Here is an 18,054-nt window from a genome sequence, read left to right on the forward strand (position 1 = left end):
AAATTTGTTTCTGTGGTGGTCAGTTAACACAGATTCTTATGGAAAAGGCAGAATGACCACGTGGTCACTTCTGCTAATATATTTATGTCAGTTTATTTCTGCTTTAATGCACTAGAAAATATCAACCATTCTTGCATAAATCTTTTGAGAATGCAGAAGATATGAATCTAATGCAAGTAATACAAAAATTAAGAGAACTGGCAGTTCATTAACACCTTTCCTTTCCACAGTCTCTGCACGTTTTTTACTTTATTACAGTGATACTATCTCTGTTAACAAATTCTATCAGGAAAAAAATTAAAAAGAAAATAAAGAGCTGTGCAACTTGGTGGTTGGAATTGTTTTGTCTTTCTGTATGACATGTATTCTATGGCTCTCTTAACACTCTACTGAGGCTTAATTGAATACTGTCTCTTTAGCATATGCTCCTGTTTACTTCAACATTCAGAGAATAATTTTTTAAGACTACTAACCTGAGAAAGCACCATTCAGAGGTGCCAGGAGAGTGTATTGGCCTTCTGGTCTTAAAGAAGATCTCAGTCCTAGCTGTGCCACCAGGTCTGTAAAAGTAGTCTGCTGGGCACCCCCAAGTTCAAAGACTTGCTTGGCTGCATATAAAGGGATAAGATAAGGTATTTTAAGACACAGCTATTCCTTTTCCTGATTTAGATTCTTTGTGCTTATTCACAACAAAACATTTGATGGATTCTAGGTAAGACTGCAGAAAACATCTTCAGTATAAGATTTTTTTCATCCACATCACTGACCAGAATCAGGAATTAGCACTTCATCAATGAGATGGATGACACCATTGCTTGTCACAATATCTTTGCGTTTCACCATCTTCACTCCATTCACAGTCAGACTTTCACCATCACAACCAATTTCAACTGTGTTTCCTTCCAAGGTTTCGTATACAGCTCCACCTGTGATGGCTTCAGAGCACTGAAGTGTATTTAAAATATGGAACTTCACAAGAGCTGCAGCGAAAGAAGCAGAAATTTCATACACAGGTGTTTAGAAAGATATATGTAATACATACAATTTTCACAGTGGTATGGGATAAATCATTACATCTATCCTAAAGTTTACTAGCCCATCATATCAATTTATTTACGTCACAGACCCTTAATGAAAATTATTTGTGTCAGAATTGATACTATAGGCCTCTAAACAACATCTCAGGTTAAAAACTTTTGACCTTTCTTATGTAATTAAATCTATACTGGTTATTCTGCAGCTGGCATGTAATCAAGTAAACAACTTAGTGACTGCAGATGACATGATTCAAATAGACCTTAGAATAAAAAAACCCTATAGGCTATGCAATGTCATCCCCAGATTTATATTTTGTTATGTCTTACTCTACAAGATTCAATATACTATCCTCTGTGGGCACCAAAAGGATCAGCCAATAATTCCTGAAATTAAACTGAAAAAAAAAAAATAAACAAGCCACCACAAAAATGCTGTGTTATTTCAGGATTACATTTTTAGCCATTGTCTTGCATTGGATTTAGCCTAGATCCTTCTTTTCACCATAGCTCATTGAGATACTACGCAGTGACCTAATCAGGCTATAATGATAGAATAGAGAATTTGTTTAGTGCGGTAGAGCTCATAAACAGGAATAGAAATGTAGCTTTTAATTTCTTACTGGTCCATTACATTGCTGTTACGTTTACATGAACTGATTCAGTAATTTAGTTTTATTGTATAAGATGAGAAACAGTGCTGACTGCTATAGTTTGAGAAAATATATGTTATAAATGCAGTTCACCTTGCAGAGCAGAACTTGCCTTTTTCAAGAGCATGCTCTTTTGTATGAGAAAGCTGTTTGTGAGAAAGCTATGAGAGAATTTCCAATTCAGATACCCCTGAATTTCTAGAGGCCAGAATATGTATTGGAACTATGTAGTCGAGCCATTAGAAGTATCAGTGTGTCTATAGTCCCACTGTTTCCTTTAAACTGTTTTGGAAACTAAGTTTTCAGTGAATTTGAATCATTGGGTAACTGGAAATCCAGAGACAGATTGAATAACTCCTCTTTTATGAATGAAAGTATAGGTGCTTTATTTCAGAGCTACTAGAGTAATATAGTTTTGACCTCCTGTCTACTCATCTGTATTTCTAAATTAAAAAAAAAAATAAAAGTCACATACCTTCAGAAGCCACCTTGTCACCCATGATCCTTTCTAAAATTCCCCTTGGAAGTTTCTCAAAAGCTTCATTAGTAGGAGCAAAGACTGTGTAATGACCAGGCCTTCCAAGAGTATCCAAGACATCTGATGTAATGGCAGCAGCCTAAACATAAATTTGGGGTTTAATGCTAGATATTTAAAATATCACCAAGTGCTCACAGGAAAGGTCATGTCAGAATCTCAGGGCTGGTTTTGTTTAATGGTTTTATTATTTGCTAATGAACTATAAGTTATTAAAGGACTGTAAGTTATTAAAGTGGTATGAAGTGCAGAGGCCCACACAAAGGAATGAGCAGGTGTATGTGCTATAAACAGGGACTTCAGCCTTTGAAAAATCGGAAGGGTAGAGTACAATGTAATACAGCTGAAAGGAAAACTGGAATGATGCTGGCATGTATCCTGGAAAGCAGCAAGGATTTTACAAGCAGATTTAGAGAGGTATGCAATATAAAAGGAATAGATGAGACCTTATCTAAAATTAGGTGAAAATGTCTGCTTAGAGTTCACAAAGCTGAACCCAAATAGACAGCACAAAAGAAAAAATGCACAGGATAAAAATTAAATATGACTTCTTTTTCAACTGGAGGCTAGAAAGGGTTGGCTTTTATACTCAGTTTTTTAAAAGGGGTTAAATAATGTTTTTTTTTTCCTATAACTGAAATGAACTGAGCTTGAGGGATTCAGAGTTTTTTTTCCCTACCTGTAAGCCTTTTTATATATATGTATATATATATATATATATATATATATACATCTATACATATAGAGAGAGAGAGGGAGAGAAAGGCCAACAGGTATTTGCAAAATCATAGCATTTTTTAAAACATATTCATCATGAAATCCCATTACACTATGCAGACATCTTCTAGAAGGAGAAATTAGAAACTTAGAAACAAACATGTTTTCTCTCTGCAAGAAAACAACATTCCCACATGTACCTCTTGGTGTTCTGAAACTTGTTGTGAGTCAGATTCTGGAATTTATTTATATTACCATTATTTATTTTACCATTTAACTTTATGCTCATATGTTTCATTACATCAGTGCTTGAAGAGAAGAAACTCTTTATGTACAGGGACACATTCTGTCCTATCAATGTGGTCTTATTTGATCCACGAAAGAGCAGAAGCAGATTCCTTAAGTATGCCTTTTTATATTACTAGATTCATAGTATTAGCAGGAGCTAATTTAATTTATCTCTTGCTAAGCTAATCCTTCTTCCTTCAAGGTATCATGCCCAAATAGAAAAAGAAAAGTAAAAGGGGAGAAGGAAACTAAAAAATATCAGCGAAACGTTTTATTTTTTGTTCACTTACTCTAAAAGATGAAAGATCATCCTCAACTTCAATGAAATCTTGAATGGTGTTTCCAACAGCGGTCAGGACACGATCAATGACATGAACAACACCATTGGTAGCAATCTGGTTGCCATGGATGATTCTGGCACAGTTAACAGTAACAACCTATATTTGAAGAATTGACCAGTCAAAGATTGAATATTAATTTGGTCATCTACTTTGAATTTGATTCTCACAGATCAGGGGTGTATACATTGTGCATTTACTTCTGTTCTTACAGATTTTAACTTTTCAGTAAAAAGTTGTAATATCTGAAAGACTGTCTAGGCCTCTGGAAAGCTATCAGCAGATTTATTCATAGAATCAGCCAGGTTGGAAGAGACCTCCAAGATCATCCAGTCCAACCTATCACCCAGCCCTATCCAATCAACCAGACCATGGCACTAAGTGCTTTATGCAGTCCTCTCTTGAACATCTCCAGGGACGGTGACTTCACCACCTCCCTGGGCAGCCCATTCCAATGGGCAATCACTCTCTCTGTGTAGAATTTCCTCCTAATATCCAGCCTAGACCTCCCCTGGCACAACTTGAGACTGTGTCCTCTCGTTCTGTTGCTGGTTTCCTGGGAGAAGAGACTGACCCCCACCGGGCTACAACCTCCCTTCAGGTAGTTGTAGACAGCAATAAGGTCACCCCTGAGCCTCCTCTTCTCCAGGCTAAACAACCCCAGCTCCCCAGCTTCAGATTACATTGATTTCATATTCTTGTTTTATTTCCTTTTTTGCAATTATTCAGATTTGGTTTTCAAATGAATACAGTGATAGTATTGGGTTATTAATGATGTAAACTGAAGTCTAACAAACATTTTTTGCTTTAAGGCAACACAGAAAAGTGACTTGACTGGGAGTTTTCAAGCATTTGTAAAAATTAATTTTTTCCAGTCAAATACTTGATTCATGTTCAGTACAATCTTAAATTCTTTTATTTGTATTGGAGCACAAGGTAGAAGATTTGTTTTACTATTATTTTGTAAACACATGAAGTTTAATAGTAGATTTTACTCTCAGATTTATTATAAACCTATATTTTGGCCACAAAAGGAAGGAAGTTAATTGTCTTTTGGGAAGAAAATTAATTCTCATTCAAACTTTGGTTTCTAAACAGCAAACAGAAGGTGTCTGTTCGTTCTTAATGATTCTCCCTCAGACAAGCAGAATTTCTTCAAGATAAAATGTGTCCGTCAATGGCAAATGGCTCGCTAAATTTTAAAGTTCCTATAGCCTGTTTCCTTAGTTATGGAAGGAAATGAAGAGTAATAGCTACAACAGAATACTTATATTAGGAAACATGAAAGAGGATAGACTTACCCCATTAGGGTAATGGTTAATGAGCAATTTCTGTCCATTGTACATAGACACCAAAGTCATGCCATTCTTCAGGTCTTTTGTCAACATACGCTTGTTTACCATGTGGTGATGGAGAGCATTATACAGTTCAATATTTACATTGTCAACCAAATTCCTGTGAATTTCCTGAAGAAGAAAGGCGTTTAATTAATTCAAAGCTTCAAAACATTTTTCCAGTTGGAAAGATGCACAGATTGCTTTACATTAACGTATGATTTCAGTATCACAGAATTAACCAGGTTGGAAAAGACCTTCAAGATCATCTAGTCCAACCTATCACCCAACACCTTCTAATCAACTAGACCATGGCACTAAGTGCCTCATCCAGTCTTATTTTAAACACTTCCAGGGATGGTGACTCCACCACCTCCCTGGGCATCACATTCCAATGGCCAATCACTCTTTCTGTGAAGAATTTCTTCCTGACATCCAGCCTAAACCTCCCCTGGTGCAGCTTGAGACTGTGTCCTCTCCTTCTGTCACTGGTTGCCTGGGAGAAGAGACCAACCCCCACGTGGCTACAGTCTCCCTTAAGGCAGTATATCCACAATGGATATTTCTTCTTAAGAGCCACAACTTGGATATCAATCCATCTGACTGTACTTAAATGATGCTTATCTGATTTGCTTACAAAAGAAAGACAAGAAGACTCATCACAGACAGGTCATTGACTCAAGATTTAATAAGGAGATTATTAAAGAAAGGACACCTGAATACTCCACAATTATTCTCTACATTACATCATTGCTGAAATTCCTGTCAGTTTCCTCAAAACTATGCTAATAATTCTATGCCATGCAAGTAATTAAATGAGAAACCCTTATAGCTGGTTAACACTCCTGAAAGTATTTCAGACTCTCTAGCTTCAGCAATTTGTGTTAAACATGCAAATTATTTTATTATTGCTTGTGTAATATTCTTTTATGTCTAAAATATATTTTTTTTCTCAGCTATCTTATCATTGGCTAGCCATTGCCACTAAAACAGCATTAGCTGAAAGAGAAACAGACTAACACATGTGCATACACACACACACACACACTTACTGAATTTAATTGATCCCAGGCTTCATTACTTGGTGCAAAGAAAGTAAATGATCCTCTTCCCTCAATTTCTTCTCTCAGCTTTGATATGTCAGAATACTGCTGCGTGGACGTAGCTCCCACAATACCAAGAGTGCCATATACATGATCAATAGGAGCAACTAAAATACACATGAGATAACCCTGTAAACTCTGTCATCATCCAGTTTCTTACAGTTAAATCTATTTTGTTTCTTTGGTTTGAACAGTACCCTTGCCTTCTGAAACAATTAAAAATCAACATTGAAACAATTTGCTTGGATTAAAACTCCATTGTCAGCATACTCAAAAAAATAAATGCAAATACATGTCCTTATTTATATTTTGCTTAATGAAATATTAGATCAAACAAACCCCAATATTGCAGTGTTTTCTTTAGAAAAGTTGTCTCGATTTCTGTCAACTCAGCCTGAAATGGGAGGCTATCCATTGAGGACAGGAGTAAATTCCTTCCATAATTACAAAACTTTCAGTGGAGTGGCTCTCATTTGATCATAGTGAACCAGGAATATACCTGTGAAACTTTGCTCTTCTTCCAGTTTGTGGTTTGTGCATGTATTGATTCATCCAGAAAGTAAGAACATCCATCATCTAACAGTTAAAACACTATTGCATGAGAACAGAATTAATGTCTCCTAATTCTAGGCACCCTTGTGAGGCACCTGCATGTGAGCTAGTTGTTCTTGTCACTTTTTATTGTCACAGGGAAGAATGGGCAATTCTATAGTGTGAGTGGCTTCATTCTAATGTAAACATCTAAAGTAAGATTTATTCATATAGACAAACTGAACTTTGCCTTATATATGCCTATTACTAGCTGTAAAAGGATTAGCTCAGATAAAAGCATCTGAAGTTATGAAACATATTCCTTTTCAAATTACTCGTCCCTGCTGAAATTTATCTTATTTATGAAAAATAGAACAGCACAAATAGGAAAAAAAAAATCAAGTATTCCTATCTTCATTTTCACTCCTTAGTTTATTTAAAGCCATTCTTTCAGTAAATAAGATTCAGCCATTTTCAGGAAAAGGAATAAGCAGAACTTAGATATGCCACATCTAATGTCTTGGGTTTCTGGTCTCCTGGGTATGTGTGAGGTTATTCTGAGATGTGATGGGAAGAGGAATAAAAGTTCCTCTTTGGCATCTTTGGGAAGTGTAGCCTCTATTGTTTCTCTCCAGTCGAGTAACTGGAAGGAGCTGATCAAATTCAGTGATGGATGATTTTTAACTGTGCTGGCGGTATGCAAATGAAGTTATTTATTTTCAGGAAGTAATTCCCAAAAAGAGGCAATCATTTCTCCAGGTGACATTTCTCCAGGTGTGATGTAATGCCTCTCATATACTGATTCATCCATATGAAAATAAGCTTGTACCTGCAGGACACCCTCTTGTACCATCCATCTTCATATAACCAGGACAGCACTCGTACAAGATGGTTCTGTGGGACACAGACAAAAGCATAATTCAAATAATATACAGGGAAAATGTATACTAATTTTAGCTAAATTTAGGAACAAGTTCTTTACCATGAGGGTGGTGGAACACTGGAACAGGTTGCCCAGGGAGGTGGTTGAGACCCCATCCTTAGAGATATTCAAGGTGAGGCTTGACAAGGTTCTGGGCAACCTGATCTAGTTGAGGATGCCCCTGCTTACCGCAGGGAGGGTTGGACTAGATGACCTTTGAAGGTCCCTTCCAACTCAGACCATCCTCAGAAAGAGCATAGGTTTTCCATGGGAGACTTAAAAGAAGCAAGAGAACTAATTAAAAACTAACATAAAGCAGGTGGTAGAGAAGAAAGTCACTAAAAACTGGATGAATGCACACAAGGGAAAGTTCACTGTTAAAGGGATACACAAAATTTAGCAATATCAGGGACCAGAAATGGGTACATACTGATGTCAATAAAATATTCTTGAATCCATTTAAGCTCTACCTAGCAGCAAATCAGGGTTAATTGACAATTCTATACTATAACACTCAATTTAGTATTTATGGTCTTATACTCTCTTCTTAATGGTAGAAATAAGACTATACCACAGATGTGCTAGACAAATTTGCTTCTGTTGAATGAAGTTATCAGAGAGCTGATTGTGGCTCCTCTTGAGAGGGAATGTCAACAAATTACACAATCTTACCAAAATATAAGCCACCAATTTTAAGACCTAAGACTTCAGAGATTACTTCCCAAATTATGGCACAATGTGACTGACAAGAAACTGTTGCCATCGTGAGTTTGCAAAATAGATTTATTTTTATAGTTATGGTTGATACAAGCCACATTTGTAGACTTTGCTGGCAGCTGATTACACTTCTCTCATTTTTTCATAAACTAAAGCTGACAAAACATTAACAACAGACAAATTAAAATGAATAAATTTATTCAAGTGAACAAGCTTTAACCTTTATCATCCAAACTTCTTGAAGAGATTAGGAGCAGACTTAAGAAAAACAGCATTACAAAGCATGATTTTAAAAGTAAAGATTATAATCCTGTAATTTACAGCGATTTGATAGAGTTGGCAGAGATTAAAGATTTTTTTTTTAAACTGCATAGTCTTCCATTTCTCCATGCTATGAAAATAATTCTTCTCTATTCCCTCATACACACATGTCTGTGTTTAGCCCATATCTGAGGCTAAACTATTGCAGTTGCTCTATCACCCAATGACTCCTCCACACTGAAGAAGGGGAAGAGGAAAAAAAGGAGAGAAGATTGGCAGGTTGAAAGAAAATCTGATTTAATGAAATAACCAAACTGATACCACTGTCAATATAAAGTTATGCTTAGGCCAGCAGAAGCACAGCACTCATACTAAACAGGAAGGTAGTCTGCAAGAGCAGAAAGAGGAAAAAGAAGCAGGGTGAGGAGGGACTTAAAGCAAGAGGCTCTAACAATAGACCACACACAAGAGACCACACACCCAGCAATCTTTCTGCTTCATACTGAGTGTGATGCTCATGATCTCGGATACACCTGTAGCCAACTCAAGTCAGCTGTCCTGGTTGACTCAGAGCTGCTAATAGCATGCAGCCCATGGCTCTTCTGGGACTCTCCCAGCAAAACCAGGACAATATACACAACATGATCACCCTTTTGCCGTTTACATCCTTTCAACTGGGTAGCCATACATTGAAAATATTTATATAGCTTTTTTAATACATCTAATTCTTTGAAGCAATTCAGTAAAAGTCTATTTCTTAGGAATGCAAGAATAACACACAGGTTAAGCTACAGATTTTCTCATTAATAAGGAAATTTGCCTTGTAAATATGAACTCTATGTTGCATCCCTGCCAGAAACTTGTAATAATTAAAACCCAAACCAGATGAGCAACCAACAACAAAACCAAAACCAAATGAACAATCCCCCCAAAAAACAAAATCAAACCACCCCAACAAATAAATGTCTGATTAAAGAAAACTGTGCAGCAAAATAACAGTCAGAATATTCTCCCAGCTGTGTGAACTGCTTTGTCCTGAGAAAATATCTTTGTCTTATGTGAAATAGAAGATATCTCTCCCTTGTCCCATGAACAGCTATGAAAGATTGCAATCTAAATTAGCTCTTGGAAAAAGGAAAGAGGAAGCTGAGTTATAAGGATAGAATAATAAGATATGACAAGTTTAGTCTTACCATATTCAACAATGACACAATTAATGAAAACCAGAAAATTGTCTGAAGAACATAGTAAAGAAGTGTTTCTTCAGCCAAGTGTCTTTTTTTATCATGTGACTTACAGAATCACAGAATCACAGACTCAACAAGGTTGGAAAAGACCTCAAGGATCATCAAAGTCCAACCTGTCACCCAAGACCTCATGACCTCTAAACCATGGCACCAAGTGCCACGTCCAATCCCCTCTTGAACACCTCCAGGGATGGTGACTCCACCACCTCCCTGGGCAGCACATTCCAACGGCTAACAACTCTCTCAGCGAAGGACTTTCTCCTCACCTCCAGCCTAAACCTCCCCTGGCGCAGCTTGAGACTGTGTCCTCTTGTTCTGGTGCTGGTTGCCTGGGAGAAGAGACCAGCCCCCTCCTGGCTACAACCTCCCTTCAGGTAGTTGTAGACAGCAATGAGGTCACCCCTGAGCCTCCTCTTCTTCAGGCTAAACAATCCCAGCTCCTTCTGTACAGTCCAGTCTTTTTTTTTTTTTTTTTTTTACAGTCACCAGGGGTTACTGTAAGTAGGAACTTACAGTATTCATAGAAACACAGAATGTATTGGGTTGGAAGGGACCCTCCTGCAGTAAGCAGAGATATCCCCAACTAGATGAGGTTGTTCAGAGCTACATCAAGCTGTACAGCTGACTTCAACTAGAAGGTCTGTGTATCAGCTATGCTCAAAATGCAGTGAGAAAGATGGAATAGGAGAAAAGGGGTCTGCAAGGAGAATTCTGCAATAAGATTAGTGCTTCAGCACCATTTGTGTATAGATGCAGTACAGGGGGGGAGTTATCCTCATCTATATCTCCCTTTTGGTTCAATATAAGATGGTGTCTTAGTGAAGAACACTGTTACTCAGATTAACAAGCAATGCTGCGTTCTTGAGTTTTGGAAATGTTGAGTTGTTTTGTTTGTTTGCTTGTTTGTTTATTTTGGGGTGGGATTTTGTTGTTTTTTTGTTGTTGTTGTGGGGTTTATTGGTGTATTTTTTGGTTGGTTAGTTGGTTGGTTTTGGTGGGGGTTTTTTATGCAAAGTTGGCCTGATCTCACCCAAAGGAGTATATTCCAAAGGAAAAAGGGGCAGAGCAACACTACCTTGTGTCCTTGTTATTCTTGGCTAACAGTGCCAGTTTTCAGTTTATTCAAGTCAGCACTGTGACTCATCTGTTTCTACTCTTTGCTGGCATGGAGATAAAATACTGCAGAGAAACAGTGAAAAGAGTTCTGATCCAATGGGCTTTGATTTTAGCAAATCTTTAAGTTACACACCAATTGGAATTTTAGAGCAATGGATAGGAAGTGTAAATAATAAAAGCATTCCTAAATTATAATTTTATAGATCATATATACAAGTGAGGGAGGACTTGTTAACATGGAGATATTGACATGAGAGGAGCCATTGTCCTTTGGATAAGTATTCTAATTACAGTAACATTTTCAGACAGGTCTACATTTCTGTTTTGAGTGTGCAGAATGTAAAACTGTTAACAGCAGAGTAAGTCGTAAGAGAGGCTCTATTACAGCAACAAAATTCCAAAACACTTAGAAGTTGGATGACTCTACTTAGGCTCATACACACTGATTTCCCCCTCTAGTCTTGCTCTGTGAGTACTTAGATGATGAAAGGAGCGTTAAAAGAGGAGAGAGAGAGTAGGTGACAGTTTTGTACAGAAATGTCTTGCAGCTTACATTCCTCTAAATCCTGGTCAGTGAAGAGAACAAGTCATCACTTGACTATTTAGTGCAATGAGTCCAAACTGCCTATTAATTCAAACTATTTTTCCTGACATGTGAAGGTATCTACCACTGCATAACTCATTTTGCCTCTGGAGCTCATCAAAGTAATGAATTCCCTGACAGGTTTCTGCTGAGAGCAGACTTTCTCTTATGGGCAGACAGGACATCTATCTAGGAATAAAACCACAGGAATGGGTTGTCTTCCAAAATTGACTGAGAATATCCAAGTTTCAGTCTAAGACATTTTCAGGAAATACCCTTCTTCCCAATGTGTCTGCACTGGAATAAAATGTAGTGCCAAAGAAGTCAGTAGTGTGGCAAACTTTATTCAAAAGGTGAAGTATTTTGGATGACTTGCAGCCCGCCCACTGAAGGAAAAAGGAAGTCAGTATTATGATGCCACCTGGAGGAGAAGGAAAGATTCTGATAAAAACTATAAACCTATGGGTCCTGAAAAAATTGAATGTAGAGGTGGGGCAAATAGCCACAGAGAGTCTAATCTCACTGGAAATTAATCATTATTTCCACCACCAAATGCACATAAATCTGCAATTCGCATGAAAAATACAAATCAGGGTGACAGGTTTTCCCAGGAAAATTAAGTCTTTTCCTTGGCTCTAGAAGAGTTATGGTATCACCGTCCATGTATAGACTGATTTAGGAGTCCAGACTTCAAAGCCATGGCAGTGCTTGAAAGAGAAGATTGTGCTTGAATCAGCGTCTCATGGTATCACAAGTATAACTCAACTCCATTAATTTATGGCATGATGTCTGACCTCTGAAAACATGTTCTTAGATATCTGATGAAAACATGTTCTTAGAAAGAAAACGGAAGAAAACTTCCTCCAACTATATCTTCCATTAGTCTTTTTCCCAAGGATCCTTTCTAACATTGTATTATGACATGTAGCATCTTTGAACAATCTCAAAGAGATGCAAAGCCTCTTACATTCAACAAGAGCAGTAGAAAGAGTAGATGAGGCTCTGGCCAGCCTGATCTAGTGTGATGTGTCCCTGCCAATGACTAGGGGGGGTTGGGACTAGATGATCCTTGTGGTCCCTTCCAACCCTGACTGATTCTATGATTCTATGAAACTACAGTCCAAGCCCATTTCAAGTCCTTGCCTGACTACTATATGATCGCATTTTTAACACTGAAAAATTGGGGGCATTTTTCTGACAAGAATAATCATTAGGGAGCCTTAATCTTAATCAGTTTTACATGACTAAGTATAGGGATCATGCTCAAGAAGAACTGTGGATATATTTGTAAGCCAGGGTGGTTGAACCAGTCAAAAATGTAACAAAACGTAAGCTGGATTTGAAGAAAGTTAATAAAAAGACCAAAAAAACAAAAACAAAAAACCCCACAAAACCCCCAACAAAACCAAAACCAAAACCCCCCCCACAAAAAAAAAAAAAAAAACAAAAACAAAATTAACCAAACCCAGCAACAAAACAGCACAAAACAAGTAAAAAAAACCAAAAGAGGAGGAGAAAAGGACACCTTTTTAATTACAAACATGTCATAAATGTAGATGCATTAAAGAAAGCCTGAGCCACTGAAGCCATATTAGCACTGCTAGCTATATAAGCACACTTTGCATCATTTTTTGTGTACTCTATATTCCCCAGCACAAACTTGGATTCTAATTCTTTGTCAGCATAGAATTTTTTTGTTTTCTGTAAAGAACCAATGAATTTCGTATAAGCTCTTACAGCTGTAGTCTTAAATGAAAAGCATTCTGTTTGTGAACGCTCGGATGAATACAATGTGAGCTATGTGTAATCGTTTAAAGTCAAATATATCTCTTTGTTGGGTTTGTTTTGTATATCACCAGAACTTATCGTTGTTTCTATATTTAGAAACACTCTTTTTAAACTTGAAGGATGGCCTGGAAAATGTGGATCGTACTTACTCATAACTTTGATGATCAGGAGAATAAAAATATGACTTAACTAATCGTAAATTATTAGTCACTTCTTGTTCATGCACTCCTAGATCTTTTAGTGAAATCTAGTGTCTAGATCTTTTAGTGAATTCTTTTTGAACAGGAAAACATTTTCAAGGGAATTTAAGAGCTTGTTCACAAAGGTAGTCATCTTTGTCTGGCTTATGGCACTAACACTGTGGTTATTTTTCTTCCATGTTAACCTCTGTTAAGAAAAGCTTTGGCACAGCAACAAAACATCTTTATTCCACATTACATTAACACCTAAACCAGTGGTTGATGTCCATTAGGAAAGTTTTAAATAGAAAACTTACTTTAAATGGAGTTAAATTGTTCACATGTATAATTCGCGCCACATATCAACACAACATCTTTATGTTTTAGGAGATACAATACCACTTAGGTGTTTGGAAGAGTTTTAAGGCTTTCACTAAGAGAGTCTTAATCCCCTAAAACAGAGTTGTAGTGATTGAACCCTGGACTTTCTATTCACTTACTCACTCTGAAAATATCACCCCAGACTATTTTGGACCATCTAAGAGAAAAACAGGAAAACAAAAATAGTAATTTCCTGTTGCAACTGCTGAGAAATTTATCCAAGTAATTACATAATATCATGAGAAAATGTGATATACAAGAAAATGTTAGTTTATTATATTGGGTAAACAATGTTATTCTCTGTTAAATTATTTAATTCTAAGACAAGTTAGACAGACCAAATTAAGGACTGGGGGTTTTGTATGTATTCACACTCTAGAGCTGTTCTGTGACTGACAAAGCAGCAGTAACTTGAATATTTTGTCACAAAAAAGACAATGACTTGCATTCTGAGAGGAAGTGAAAATTGAAATATACACAGATTCCAAATTAATGCCAAACTTACACAGATATAATCTGTATCCATATTTTTCTTTCTTTGTGGAGAGGTGTGATCTGAGCACACAGCTTTGCTGGATCATAAGTGGCCCCTTAAGTCCTTCTGTAGTTTTGGGCAGATCACTTGACCTCATATCTCATTGTGTTTAAAATAGAGCTATGAATACCTAACTCAGAACAACATTGCAAAGTCTCTGAAGCTTAAAAAACACTACATACTCAGACTTGCCATGCCTTTTGTGATTATTTTTGGCAACAGTCATTGGATATGTTATCCAGGTGGATTTAAAAGCAGCTAAAGAGAAGTTGTAACCCTGCAAAACTGTGAAGTGAATTCTTCCTATGTCTGCATTTGAAACAAACATTTTGTCTCTAGGAAAAGAAGAGTTTTCTAATCATACATTATATTACCTCAATAAATGTGGAATAATTTTGAAACAGAGCATACTTACGCTTTTTTTCCACAGATGGCTCCCTGGTACCAGTTTCTGCAGGTGCTGAAGTATTTCTTTTTTGTTCCCATAACTTGTTGAAGGGCACAGACATTTGGTCTATGGGTGGAAGTAAAAAACATTTGAAAAAATATCTCTCTATGTACTTGGAAACGTTTTATATAAAACAGTGGCAAATATTGTTTCTGTTGAGCAAGAGTAAGACGTTAACATCTGGCTTCAGTTTCCAGGGCAGGTGTGTTTGCAAGCAACCACAGTGCAACCTCCTGGAACTGCCCAGCTGGGTTCCTTGGCAAGCCCACACTCCCAGTAGGGACAGAAAGTTCCCCTCCATTTTGATTTGACCCTCTGTCTCTGATGGACAGTGATCACTAGTGGTGCCTAGACAAGTCTCAATATACCTTAAGTTTCTCCCTTCCCCCAGTGAAGTGAATTAATTACAAGCCACCAGGAACCCTGCTGTGAATACCATCAGGCTCTTTTCATTAAAGTTTTTGTCTTGTGCACATCTGTGCAGCTGAAGGTCATGGGGAGATGGAGAAGAAAAGTGCCCTGTTCTTTATGTAGAACGAAACCTTGTCTTCTGTAAATCAATTGACTATTTTGACTACCAACCATTTGGAGTACCACAGGCACCTAAGTAAACATTCTGGGAATTACTGGGGACCAAAGGCTAATTTCACATGTAAATAAAAAGAGTCACAGATTTCAAACGAGGAATACTTTTTCCATTAGCATTGTAGTGTAGAGAAAAGCAAATTCTTAAGGGCAAATTCTATGAAGCAAATATACTTTGTTGCTAATTTTTATACTTCTGCAATTAAAAAAAAAGAAAGAAAAATCAGTTAAAAAATTAGATCATATAATCTACATCAGTGGGAAGCCAGCAGACTTTGAAAAGTTCAGTGTGTCTGTGTGTGTGTGTGTGTGTGTGTGTGTAGCAGGCAAAGAGGATTCAACAAAGGAGGACAGGATGGTAATTCTTATTCACAGAGCATTTCTTACTTAAGAAGACTGAAGGAAAATATATTTAGGCACATGTGTCTCCCTTACAGTAGCTGTTCAAGTTATTTCCATCTCTCTGAGCAGGCTGGCTTGTAAACATTGTTTTTTGGGTATCCTGCAGAGCAGCTTGCTGCATTGCTCTAGGGGGAACAAAAGTTTTACAAAGGGCTCCCAGTATACATCCCCAAGTTAGAAAGCATTTAAATAGAGTTCATGATTTTCATTCAGACAGAATAAAGGGAGAAAATACTGTAGGATATTTATCTGACATCATATTACATTAATTGTGGACTACAATTAACTTCAGTGATTCTAAAAGGGACACATTTTATTCATTAGGAAGTGGTGATTTAGGATTTTCCCCTTTTTATCAAGTTATCAATATTTTGCCTCCTTTTGAAACTCCCCAGAAAGTGATTTATTTAGGAACAGTTGTAAAATTAATTGAGAAAGAAAGTCCTGCTTGAATGATAGTAAGAATTCATAGTGAAAAATCGTGTTTAATACAATATGAGAAGAAAGATGAGAACAGAGATTAACAAACTCCCTTTTAAATTAGAAATAAAATCCAGTTACTTACCCCTGGTCGCGTGCCCTTATTCGACTGTGAGTTAAAATCTTGTCATAGTGAGCAGAAGCAGCTGCTTGTTCAAAAGCAGACAATAAAAAAGTGGAAAAGGTGAAAAAGAAAAAGATCTTCATCTTTACTCCTCTGTTGTTTCTGGCAAGTCTAGAAGAGAGAACTGGCAAAGGGTCTGGAGAGATGACAATTTATATACATGCTGGAAAGTGGTGGGAGGGAACCACAGGATCAACCTGAAACTTTGTACCACCCTCCTTAGAACAGCAGCTTTCACTGCCAGCTCCAGTAACCTAAATTAATACCATACATTAACCATATAAACCCTTCTTCTTTTATTTTTTTTAATCCCCAATTGACTAATTTCTGCCTTATTACAGAAAGCCTAGCATTTTATTCTGCTGACACAGCAGCAGAGCAAGTTTGAGAAGTTTAGACTTTGACTTATGATTTGGTATTTATAGCACTGAAGCATCCAGAGGTCGTGATCACTGCGTATGGTTTTGTTCAAACCCAGAGGAGGATATTGTCGGTTCCCATAAGAACTGTGCTGCTTTCCTTTGTTTTCCATGTCCCCACAGTTATCAGCTTTCAGTGGATGAAAGTTCCAAACAACACTGTTGTCAGTAAGCTGGAATAGCATTTTTGGCTTGAGGAAAAAAAAAAAAAATCTGTGTTAACACACATTCTGATTATGAAGTAGTTACTCAATAAAATGCAGTATTAACTTAAATATTAATTTTAATTATAACAATAGCAATTCCTAATTACATAATGCTTTTATTTAGATGTAATCATATAAAAAATTACTGAGCATCTGAAAATTTGAATATATACCTTTCCATATATATTAGGCCTTGGGAGTTCATAGAATCATAGAATCATAGAATCAACCAGGTTGGAAGAGACCTCCAAGATCATCCAGTCCAACCGATCACCCAGCCCTAAGCAATCAACTAGACCATGGCACTAAGTGCCTCATCCAGTCTCTTCTTGAATGTCTCCAGTGATGGGGACTCCACCACTCAGCTGCCCATGAAGTAAATGGAAAATGCAATTCCAAGCTGTAGATGAGGGAACTGAGGCAGAAAAGTGAAGTGACAGGCTCATCACCCCCATGGAGTGACAGCCTTAAGGCTACAGGACTGTGACCCAGGAGTTTGCAATTGTCATGTCAAGGAAAAATTTCTGCCATTTATATAGAAGTATTTGCATACGAATACAATGTCATGGTATACTGTATGGACAATTCCAGTTCTTTATGAAAGCAGGGTGAGCTCTAAATCCGTACTTTGCCATAGTTTCTTCCTCCAAAACAAGTAGTGAGGTGGAAAACGTGATGAAAGTTACATTTATATAATCGTAGAATCACAGAACCAGCCAGGTTGGAAGAGACCTCCAACATCATCCAGTCTAACCAATCACCAAGCCATATCTAACCAACTAGACCATGGCACTAAATGCCTCATCCAGTCCTCTCCTGAACATCTCCAGAAACAGTAACTCCACCACCTCCCTGGGCAGCCCATTCCAATGGGCAATCACTCTCTCTGTGAAGAACTTCCTCGTAATATCCAGCCTATACCTCCCCTGGCACAACTTGTGACTGTGTCCCCTCGTTCTGCTGCTGGTTGCCTGGGAGAATAGACTGACCCTCACCTGGCTACAACCTCCCTTCAGGTAATTGTAGACAGCAATGAGGTCACCCCTGAGCCTCCTCTTCTCCACGCTAAACAACCCCAGCTCCCTCAGCCTCTCCTCATAGGGTTTGTGTTCCAGGCCCGTCACCAGT

General features: G+C 37.5%; 1 protein-coding gene across 2 annotated transcripts in view; it reads right to left on the reverse strand.

Moving 5' to 3' along the window:
• Positions 1 to 16,384, reverse strand: part of POSTN (periostin) — a 36,578-nt gene extending 20,194 nt beyond the window's left edge. For both annotated transcript variants that reach the window (XM_054381432.1, XM_054381422.1), the window contains exons 1-9: positions 16,263 to 16,384; positions 14,678 to 14,776; positions 7,363 to 7,427; positions 5,952 to 6,109; positions 4,867 to 5,031; positions 3,518 to 3,664; positions 2,163 to 2,304; positions 768 to 980; positions 474 to 608 (exon numbers count right to left, since the gene is read on the reverse strand). In XM_054381432.1, coding sequence (XP_054237407.1) covers positions 474 to 608; positions 768 to 980; positions 2,163 to 2,304; positions 3,518 to 3,664; positions 4,867 to 5,031; positions 5,952 to 6,109; positions 7,363 to 7,427; positions 14,678 to 14,776; positions 16,263 to 16,384 — 1,246 coding nt within the window. The remainder of the gene's footprint in view (positions 1 to 473; positions 609 to 767; positions 981 to 2,162; positions 2,305 to 3,517; positions 3,665 to 4,866; positions 5,032 to 5,951; positions 6,110 to 7,362; positions 7,428 to 14,677; positions 14,777 to 16,262) is intronic.
• Positions 16,385 to 18,054: the final 1,670 nt, after the last annotated feature.

The sequence above is a fragment of the Indicator indicator genome, chromosome 1 (genome assembly GCF_027791375.1).
Source record: "Indicator indicator isolate 239-I01 chromosome 1, UM_Iind_1.1, whole genome shotgun sequence".
Classification (NCBI taxonomy): Eukaryota; Metazoa; Chordata; class Aves; order Piciformes; family Indicatoridae; genus Indicator; species Indicator indicator.